Genomic DNA, 11,130 nt, shown 5'->3' with positions numbered 1-11,130 from the left:
ACTGCTATCCATCACAGCCTTGGCTCCTGCAAATTCTTCATTACCTCTCCAACTCCAAATGATTGGAAGGAAGCCAACCTTCCATCCATGGACTCCATTTACATGGGTTATTGCTGGGGAAAGGCTCAAAACCCATCGCAGTACCCCCCTCCAACCCACCAGTTAATAATGCTCTCATACAACCTCTTCCATCAGGCAGAAGATACAGAAACGTGCACTCAAGCATCAGCAGATTCAGTAACAGCTTCTTTCCAGCCATAATTAGAATGATGAATGGACTCTCTAATTTCTCATAATGTTGATCTTGCTGAGAGCACACCCTGTGCAACGTATCCTAAATGCTTCTGTCTATGTTTTATTTGACCCTATGATATATATGTCCTTGCTTTCTTTGATCTGCCTGTACTGCTCATAAACAAAACTTTCACTGTACTGACGTACACGTGACAATAAATAAATTAAATCAAATCATAAGTAACCAAGGAGCAGTTAATTGAAGAAGGGGAACTAGTTCATCTCTCTTCACTCAGGAACAAACCAATTTGAGGTTTTATGTCTGGACGTAATGAATTGGGGAACCTCCTTGGGGACTAGTCATAACACTATTAACAGTGGGTTTTTCATGGACACTATATCAATTGAAATCTTCAGAGACCAAGGAATTAGTGCGTTGTGATAGGAACAAAATGACATTTTTTCCTATTTAAAATTCATAATGAAGCCAGTTAGAGATGACTCCAGCATGGTTACATTGGAAAAACAGCATTGGTTATGTTATGGACATGGTTCCTTAAAGATACTGTAACTTATGAATTTTTTTGCAAATGCCAACTCTTACTCAAACAGAAGAATTTATTCCCTCACTTCAAAGAAGAATTTTCTGAAATATGTGCTATATTGCACACAATGTTCTTATATTCTTACACATACTAAACAAATAAATAAACTCAATAACTATACACTATATAAATAACCACCATGAAGTTGAATTTGTAGGATGAAAGAGTACTTACTTTAATTTTAATGAGTAAATGAAAACTGAGGAAATATTTTTAGTGATAATTATTAGTACAGATAGGAACATATTAATATAACATGAAGAGATTGTTTCAATTGAACCACCAAAAATATTTTGCCATGTACAAGTCATGTAGGCTTATTCCAAACCACATACATTCATCTTTGTTCAAAACAAGGCAGTAGATTTCACTACGCAGGACAAGTAAGGGGTTGAACTCCCTTGAGCTCAATTGCTTTGCTGAAATCAACTTCTAGAGTCTGTGTTCCCTTCGTTAGTTTCAGGTTACGAATGCAACCCTTGAAAGGAGTATCAATGGTCAATGCTAACTGTTTCATGTCACCTGAAAAAAAATTGAAGAAAACGTTATTTGGTAATTATACTATAAAATCATTGCTGAAAACAAATCACTATAACAAAAACATAAAGAAAGGGAATCCGACACAAACATATACAATGTTGGAAGCACTTGGTCAATGTTTGTGGAGAGAGAGAACAGACGGGTTAGTGGCCCAACCTCTGATGGAGGATCATTCCAAACTCACTATTGCAACAACCCTTGCACAGCAACACTAATCAGCGCAGAATCGATACCCTCTTTTTACAGCATCAACTGCTGTATTTCATAAACAAAGTGTAAATTTTGAGATACGAAGTAGGCAAGTATGTAATAGTTGAGGGAATGGGTGTGTGTGTGTGTGTGTATGTCAGTGGGTAATCAGGTACAGTGCAAAGGAATAGACAGCAGGTTGGTAAAAGATTAGGATGACAGATTGGTGAGTGATGTAGGTTGGCAGGTAAGTGGGTAAGAAGTTAGGGTCCAAGTTGAATAATTGTTCGGTTAAGACATGCACGAGGAGATGTAGAAGTCAGCATAGCGTCAACTTCACCTCCTGATGAGGCTGTTTTTCCAGCCTCCTGCTTGTCTACTTTGGATTGTCTCAAAGATAGATTAAGACAACAGCAGGGTGAAGGGCAAGTTGGGTGATGGGTGAGGACTTACATGGCAGGATAGCAAATCATTTGGATGGCAAGTAGATAGATGAATAATTAGGATGGTTTGGGAACCAGTTGTGTGTAGAATGCGAGACAGCAGGGCTTGGGTGAATCTGTATTGGAGGGAGGATTTAGGTGTAAAAGTGAGTTTGGGCATTGGAGGGTGGTCAATAATCTAGAGATGGATAGTCAGATGTCTGGCGGCATGTACTAGGTATCCAGTTGCTGTTGGGGGTAGGGGTCAGTCTGTGCAATGGTGGTGGGGACCCAAGAGTCAGAACATGTTTTAATCTGTCTAACCTTTCCTGGGTAAATTGAACTGTCCTACGTCTTTGACTCTACTTCAGAGTTGGAAACTGCTTGTGAGGGTTCCAGACACTAAATAATTGACCATCAGAAGTTTAAATTGGGAAATTGCTTATAGTCATTTGCTGGGAATTCCAAATGGTCAGTATATGTGTGGTCTCTGATCATCCAAACAAGGGGAGATCTGGGCTATTATTTCACATTTAGACCCTTAAGCAGACCAATGAACAAGTCAGTGAAATGATGTGTTACTATTACTCTTTACCAACTCCCATTAATTTCCATGATATAAAATCCTTCTCAATTCATTAGTGAGGGAATCTTGTCCAAATCTTCTGAAGCTTCCTGTTTCAGTCAAAGAAGACATGAGATGGAATTCATGGGTTTTTTGATGAAGACCTGTCAGCATTCTCAAAGATGTAATGCTGCCCCGCCAGCTACATGATGAAAGAGCAGTGCCCCAAAAACTTGCACTTCCAAATAAATCTGTTGGGCTATAATCTGGTGTTGTGTGACTTTTAACAGCATTTTTCAAATCTGACTGAAATATTAAGATTTACCATAAGAACAGATTAACATGGAAGTATTGGAGATACTGTCAGCTGTTAGTTCTTTTGTTATAGACTGTACTGTGGACTCCCAGAGATTGGATCAATTAAATATTAAATTGTCAATGAGAAGTTCCTTTTCTTCTGCTTTCATATTGCTTTTAGAAAGACCACAAAAATGTGAAGCCCTGTTCAATGAGATGTAATTTGTTTTTTTTTAAACTGGGTTTTAATTTTACATTCATGGAATATTCTTCAAAGTCTCCATTATAATTGACCACTAGATCTTTGAACTAGCTATTTTTAAATATATTTTAAAAATAAAGTTTATGTTAGTTACATTTCAGCTTTTGTGTGCCCCAACAGAGGGATGTTAAGAGCCATTAATAAGCAATATTACAATCAATTGCACATTAAGAAAGATCTAGAGAGATCACTAGATCTCTTGCTGGAACATTTTCTTCTCTGTCAGTGGCGAATCCCCTTTCTATGCTGCTAATGATAAAATCCGGCCCATGATCTGCTCAAGGAATTAATACACCAAGATGCAATGCCTGATACTATACACAAGTAAGCACCCTCTAGCTATGCATAAGATGAAGAACAATTGCTCTATTTAGGAATGGATACAGGAAGGCCCATTAGCTGGAATTTACATCTCATTGAGCAAGGCTTCACATTTGTGTGGTCTTTATGACTGCAATATGAAAGTAGAAAAAAAACCTCTCAGTGAATCAACTAAATGTGAATTAAATGTTACATTGGCAATCTCTGATGGGGTCCACAGTACAATCTGTGACAGAACAACAAATGTCTGCTAACCAAAAATGCAGTTCTCAGAAGAGTATTACAACTTAACTTTATTTTTCTGATTTTACTTCTTGAATAGTCCCTATTTCAACAGTAAGACAGTACTAACATTGTTTTTTAAGCAAAGTGTGTTGTGTTTGTTTTTAGGTAACTTCTGTGTCTATAGATTGTCTAACGGGCAGAAATAGCTTGTGATAGGGTGATGTGCTCTTCCTGTCAGATGTGGGAGCTCAGGGAGAATTTGAATGTTCCTGGAGACTATGTCTACAGGAAGTGTGTTTGGTTGCGAATCCTATTGGATCACATGGATCAGTTGCAGCGGCAGTTTACAAGAGCAAGGAGATGTGATGGACTGCAGATTCAGTAAAGTAGAAAAGCCACAGATACCTGTCACAGAAAAGCCACAGATAGATGGTTGACCACTAGGAATGGCATAACAAGTTGCCAGGTGGTGCCAGCATTTCCTGTGGCTATCCCCATCTCAAACAGGCATGCCGTTTTGGATATGATATGTGGGGATGGCCTTTCAGAGGAGTATAGCTGACAGCCAGGTTTCTAGAACTGAGACAGGCTCAACTGTATTGAGGGTTATGTCAGGTTCCAAGCAATTGATTGTAATAGGCGGCTCTCTAGTCTGGGGCACAGACAAATGTTTCTGAAGTGAGACATCAGGATGGTGTGGTGTCTCCCTGGTGCAGGGTTAAGGATGTATCAGAAAGGGTGCATAATACTCTGAAAGGGAATACTGACCATGTCTTTTGTTTACATTGATTAAAAGTGCTGCCAAGTGCTGCAGTCTGAACAGGGAGCACACTGAATAGAAAACTCCAAGCCCCAGAGGAAAGGCGTTGAATCAATTATCTGAATAATCAATTATCCGAATGAAATAGTGCCCACCCATCTCGTTTGGATAATCGAGGTTTCCCTGTGGTCCAGTGATGTTATAGGAAAGGGATGATCACTTTGTTGGCATTGTGTTATCGGCCCTCCAATAGTCAATGGGAAATTGAGAAGCAAGTAGGTATGGATATCTCAGATAACTGTAAAAATGTTAGTGTTGTAATAGTAGGAGATTTTAACTTTCCAAACATAGTCTGGGATTAGTGTTAAGGGCTAAGATGGGGGGGATCTTGTTCAATGTGTACAAGAAAACTTTCTTATTTCAATATGCGGATGTATCTCTTAAGGAAGGAGCAGTATTTAACCTTCTGTTGGGAAATAAGGCAGGGCAAGTGACTGAGGTGTCAGTGGGGGTGCACTTTGGGGCAACTGATAATATTTCTATCAGATTCAAAATAGTTATAGAAATGGATGGAACTGATCAAAAAGTTAAAGTTCTACATTGGAGGAAGGCTAATTTTGATGTTATTAGACAGGAACTTTCAAAAGTTGACTGGGAGAGGCTATTCGCAAGTAAAGTCATGGTTGGAAAGTGGGAGGCCTTTGAGAATGAGATAACGAGAGTCCAGAGACAGTGTGCTACTGTTAGTGTGAAGGGCAAGGCTGGCAGGTGTGGGGAATGCTGGATGAGCAGAGAAATTGAGGCTCTGGTCAAGAAGGAGGAGACATATATAAGGTATGGACAGCTGGGATTGATTGAATCTTTAGAGGAGTTTTAGGGCAGTGGGAGTATCCTTGAGAAAGAAATTAGGAGAGCAAAAAGGGCATATAATACAGATTTGGCAAACAGAGTTAAGGAGAATCCAATGAGATTCTATGAGAACATTAAGGGCAAAAGAGTAACTCGGAAAAGAATAGAGCTTCAAGATCAACATGGCCATCTTAAGTGTGGAACCACAGGAGATGGATTAAGATATCAGATGAATATTTCATGTCAGTATTTACTGTGGAGAAAGTCATGGAAGCTTGGGAAACTGGGAAATAAACAGTGGATGTCTTGAAAAGAGTTCGTATTACAGAAGGAGGTGCTGGAGGACTTAACATGCATAAAGGTAGATAAATCACCTCAACTTGATCAGGTATTTCCCAGAACTTTGCGGGAAGCAAGAGATGAGATTGCTGGGCCTCCTTGCTGAAATATTTGTATCATTAATAGCCACAAGTGAGATGCCAGAAAACTGGAAGTTTGCTAATGTAGTGCCATTTTTTAAGAAAGGTTCTAAGGATAAGCCAGAGAACTATAGACTGGTGAGCCTTGCGTCAGAGGTGGGTAAGTTTTTGGAGAGGTTTCCGAGGGACAGGATTTACAAACATTTGGAAAGGCAAGGACTGATTAGGAATGGTAAACATATCTTTGTGTGGGGGAAATTGTGTTTCACTACCATGATTGAGTTTTAAGCAGAGGTGGCATGGTGGCTCAGTGGTTAGCACTGCTGCCTCACAGCACCAGGAACCCGGGTTTCATTCCTTCCTTGGGCGACTGACTGTATGGGGTTTGCACATTCTCCCCGTGTCTGTGTGGGTTTCCTCCCACAGTTCAAAGATGTGCAGGTCAGGTGAATTGACCATGCTAAATTGCCCAGAGTGTTAGGTGCATTAGTCAGAGGGAAATGGATCTGGGTGGGTTGCTCTTCGGAGGGTCGGTATGGACTTGTTGGGCCGAAGGGCCTGTTTCCACACTGTAGGGAATCGAATCTAATTGAGGAAACACAGAACACTGATGAAGGCAGAGCACTGGATGTTGTCTACCTGGACTTCAGCAAGGCATTCAACAAGGTTCTGGATGGTAGTTTGGTTAGCAAGGTTAGATTAGATGGGATATGGGGAGGCTAGCCAATTAGATACAAAATTGGCTTGAAGATAAGAGACGGAGAGAGGGTGATGATGGAGGGTTACTTTTCAGACTGGAGGTCTGTGACTAGTGGTTTGCCACAAGGGTCGGTGCTGGATCCACTACTTTTCATCATCTATATAAATGATTTGGATATGAATAAAGGAGGTATGGTTAATAAATTTGCAGATGACACCAAAATAGCTGCTGTAGTGGACAGTAAAGAAGATTATCTCAGAGTACAATGGGGCCTTGATCAAGACTGAGGAGTGACAGAGCAAGTTTAACTTCGATAAATGTGAGGTGTTGCAGTTTGTTAAGGCAAACCAGGGCAGGAGTTATTCAGTTAATGGTATACGCTTATAGAGATCCTGAGAACTATTGCCAAACAAAGAGATCAAGGGGTGCAGTTCCCTGAAAGTGGAGTCACAGGTAGACAGGGTGGTGATGAAGGCATTTGGTATGAATACCTTCATTGGTCTGAACACTGAATATGAGTTGAGAGATCATGTTGCAGCTGTGCAGGACATTGGTGAGGCCACTTTTAGAATTATGTGTACAATTCTGGTCATCCTTCTATAGGAAGGATGTTGTTAAACATAACAGCATACAGAAAAGATTTATAAGACTGTTACCGGGACTGGAGAGTTTGATTATAGGGAGAGACTACATAGGCTGGGGCTTTTGTCCTGGACCATCTAAGGCTAAGGGGTGACCTAATAGAGGTTTATAAAATCATGAGGGGCAGGGATAGGGAGAATAGCCAAGGTCTTCTTCCTAGGGTGGGGGAATCCAAAACTACAGGGCATAGGTTAAAGTGGGAGGGGAAAGATTTTAAAAAGTCCTGAGGGGTAACTTTTCACACAGAGGGTGGTGGTGTGTGTATGGAACACGTTGCCAGAGGAAGTGGTGAAGGTGGGTGCAAACTACAACATTTAAAAGGCATTGGATGGGTATATGATTAGGAAAGGTTTAGTGGGATATGGGCCAAATGCTGAAAACAGGCCTAGGCCAGTTGGACAGCAGAGTTGTTTCTGTGCAGTATGATCCTATGACTTTATACTAAGGGAACGGATGGCATAGAGGTGCAGTGTAAAAGACCAACAAGTTGTTAATGGTATATGAAGGTCTAAATGGTTGTGATATGTTAGTAATTAACTCATAAAATGTAATCTTATGAATCATCCATACACTTTGAATTAAATTACAATGCAAGGTTTAATGGTTCTGATCTTTCTTCAGTATTGTTTACTGTTAGAACAGGCAATCTTGACTTGATGGTAGCTTGATGAACATGATGCTGTTGTAGATTCTGTCCTGTTGCTAGTTTTGAGGACATTTGAGACACTGAGATGCAGTCAGTTCTGCTGGTCCACATAAATCATACAGTTTTCGTTTCTGAAACCTACTGTCACTGATAAACGTGATTGAATGAAGTGGGCAGTGGAATGACAAACCTGCTTCTCAAATTTTCAGGTTTGAATCTAGATGAGCATCATGTTACTCAGAGAACTACTGGCAAAGGAGATTGAGGGGATATTTAATAGAGATGTACAAAATTATAACAGGTTTACATGAAATAGGAAAAGGAAAGTTATTTCCATTCACTGATAAAACAAGGACTAGAAGACATAGCTTTATGGTTAAGAAATTAGATTACTTACAGTGTGGAAACAGGCCCTCCGGCCCAACAGGTCCACACCAACTCACCCCCCTACACCTAACACTATGATATTTTTGGACTGTGGGAGGAAATCCACACAGACACAGGGAGAATGTACAAACTCCACACAGACAGTTGCCTGAGGTGGGAATTGAACCCAGGTCTCTGGCCCTGGGAGACAGCAGTGCTAACCACAGCACCACCATGCCACCCACTATGTGGAAATGTAAGAAAGTGTTTAGTTTTACCTCGCAACCTGGAACTCACTGCCTATGGAGAACTAATGGATGATTTTCAAACAAAATTGGGTAAGAACCTGAGGGAAATAAGCTTACAAGCCCAAGGGAAAGAACAAGGGATTTGGACTGACTTGATTAGTCTGCAGGGAGCTGCACTGGGCTCGGTGGGTCAAATGGTCTCCTTCTGTGGTGTAAAGAATCTATGACTAAACTTATATTTTAAATGGCTCACTTTCTCCTCAATGTAGCTGGGATTCTGTGCTGAATTACAGTCATTTGAGAAAACAACATTTTAAAATTGGTTTATACAACCAAGACATCATCTTTGATTTAAACATTTAACTACTCAAATTTAATCATTTTACTGCATTGAATGCTGTATTTCTGTATAATGACACAAATATTTACATCTTCTAACCTGTGCTTCCTATAGTGAGGTAAAAGGCAAACTTAGAAATACAAACTAAAATTTTTCATGGCCACTGAAGGTGTTGGCAAATTAAAAGTACTCAGCATTTTAAAGATTGAAGCCAACTGTCAGACTGCATTGTACAATAATTATTACAGTACCTACAAGTTTAGAAGAATAGCAACTTCCTACATTCTAATATAGCAATAGAACTCATATTACTGCTTGTCTACATAAATTATATTGTCTTTGGTTTTGAAACCTGCTGTCACTGATTTAAAAATCACACAACACCAGGTTATAGTCCAACAGGTTTATTTGGAAGCACTAGCTTTTGCAGCGCTGCTCCTTCATCAGGTGGTTGAAGGAGCAGCGCTCCAAAAGCTAGTGTTTCCAAATAAACCTGTTGGACTATAACCTTGTGTTGTGTGATTTTTAAACTTTGTACACCCCAGTCCAACACAGGCTTCTCCAAATCATGGCTGTCACTGATAAATATGATTTACCACTTATCAACCATTATTATGAATACAGCAAATTGGCTTGTATTTTGAAACAAAAGACTTTTACTTTACTTGTATTTTTATTTAAACTTTAATTTTAAAACAGAACAGTGTGTAATAATCAAAGTATTTTTAAACTTCAATTTAATTATGAACGAGAAAGGCCATTCAATGAATCTTTATTAAGTCATCCAGGAAGTCCCAACAATTCATTGAATGCAGCACCCAGTGATTTCCAAAATGATCCCTGGTGTATTGATGAATACTTGTGTGAAGAAGAACATCCTAATATAATTCTTAACTTTGATTTTACTAATTTGAAGCTGTATCCCCATTTCTCACCCTGAATTTAAGACAATTTTCTTAATGACAAGGACCACGATGAGTGCAGTTAACAATCAGTTAGGACTTACTTGGATACCCTCCAACAAAGACTGGATCGTTGGTATCAGTTGCAGTGGAGGTTACACTCGGGCTCCTGCTTTCAACTCTCTCTCCATCAACTATCAGTTCCAAACGGTATTTAACTTTATTGACTACAACATTGTGCCACTGTCCTTGACACAACGCATTAAAGTGTAGAGGGTCATAGACAGCTGTAAATATGCCAGCTCCATTGTCTATGTGAACAAATATCTGGAATTATAACAGAAAAAGGAAAAGGTGTAGAGAAACGATCGTAAGATCATTTTCAAAGTCATCAACATCATCATTTAAAGAGTGTTTGTTCTGTAAAAATTAAGTATTTCCCACCACGTTCTTTTATGGATTTTCAAGAACATCAATGCAACTCTACTTATGTGTAGTGCAATGAATCAAAGCATTTTACTTCTACTTATGACAAAAACTTACTTTTCCGCCAACTAATTCAATACCCAGTCCATCCACTCTCTGACTGCTGATTCCCAGCAAGACAGCATCTCTTTGTGAAGTTCGGAAGTCAAACTCGATTCGTAAATCTGTTCCAACTCTATATCGTGCAACTGAAATGGTATAAGATTACACATAGTAAGAAGTTCAACATATGGTGTGTTAGTATGTAGTAATCAGTTCTTCAGATTTTTTTTTGCAACTGCTCTATGTCAAATATTAACTGCTGTAATGTGAATAAACCTCATGCACTAGATTGGATAATGAGCTAGCATGTATTTAAAAGCCCCGAGTCAAGTAAAAAAATTTATGTTGGTTTTGAATGTATCATCAGTAAAACTGAATTGGAAACCTTCCGACTACATGCTTCAAAGGAATCAGAAAAAAGCATCAGAGTGATTACAGAATTATGAAGTGATTTCCATTTTGTATACTTTTGCCTCAATGCTAGAATTTATCGCAGAAGTGATGGCTGAAGAAAAAATCGGGGAAAGATTATCTTCATCATATCAGTAAAAACCAAAATAATTGTAGATCCTGGAAATCAAAAATACAAATAGAAATTGTTGGAAAATCTCAGCAGGTCTGGCAGCATTTTTGGGTCCAGTGATATACTGCACTTCTTAGATATGGTTAATCAAGAAGGAAAATCTATCCTTACCTTAATGCAGACAGCCTCATTTGACCTATGAGAGCTTTTAAAAACCTCATGCAGGGTCATTGGACTCAGAACATTGTGGCAGCATGGTGGCTCAGTGATTAGCAGTGCTGTCTCACAGCATTAGGGATCTGGGTTTGATTCCAGCCTCGGGTGACTATCTGTATGGAGTTTGCACATTCTTGCCATGTCTGCATGGGTTTCCTCCAGGTGCTCCAGTTTCCTCTCACAATCCAAAGATATGCTGATTAGCTGAATTGGCCACGCTAAAGTACCCATAGTGTTAGGTGCATCATTTAGGGATAAATACAGAGGAAAGGGTCTGGGAGGGTCACTCCTTGGAGAATTGGCATGGACTTGTTGGGCCGAAGGGCCTGTT

The 11,130-nt window shown here is 39.5% G+C and overlaps 1 protein-coding gene across 3 annotated transcripts in view; it reads right to left on the bottom strand.

Moving 5' to 3' along the window:
* Window positions 1-989: 989 nt before the first annotated feature.
* The window catches only part of lama2 (laminin, alpha 2), a 387,170-nt gene continuing 377,029 nt past the window's right edge, over window positions 990-11,130 (bottom strand). For all 3 annotated transcript variants that reach the window (XM_072556030.1, XM_072556031.1, XM_072556033.1), the window contains 3 exons: window positions 10,076-10,206; window positions 9,637-9,859; window positions 990-1,361 (listed from right to left, as the gene is read on the bottom strand). In XM_072556030.1, the coding sequence (XP_072412131.1) occupies window positions 1,210-1,361; window positions 9,637-9,859; window positions 10,076-10,206 (506 nt within the window). In that variant the 3' untranslated portion in view covers window positions 990-1,209. The remainder of the gene's footprint in view (window positions 1,362-9,636; window positions 9,860-10,075; window positions 10,207-11,130) is intronic.

Source organism: Chiloscyllium punctatum, chromosome 3, assembly GCF_047496795.1.
Source record: "Chiloscyllium punctatum isolate Juve2018m chromosome 3, sChiPun1.3, whole genome shotgun sequence".
Classification (NCBI taxonomy): domain Eukaryota; kingdom Metazoa; phylum Chordata; class Chondrichthyes; order Orectolobiformes; family Hemiscylliidae; genus Chiloscyllium; species Chiloscyllium punctatum.
Note: the sequence above shows the minus strand (reverse complement) of the source record. Positions and strands in the feature narration are given on the sequence as shown.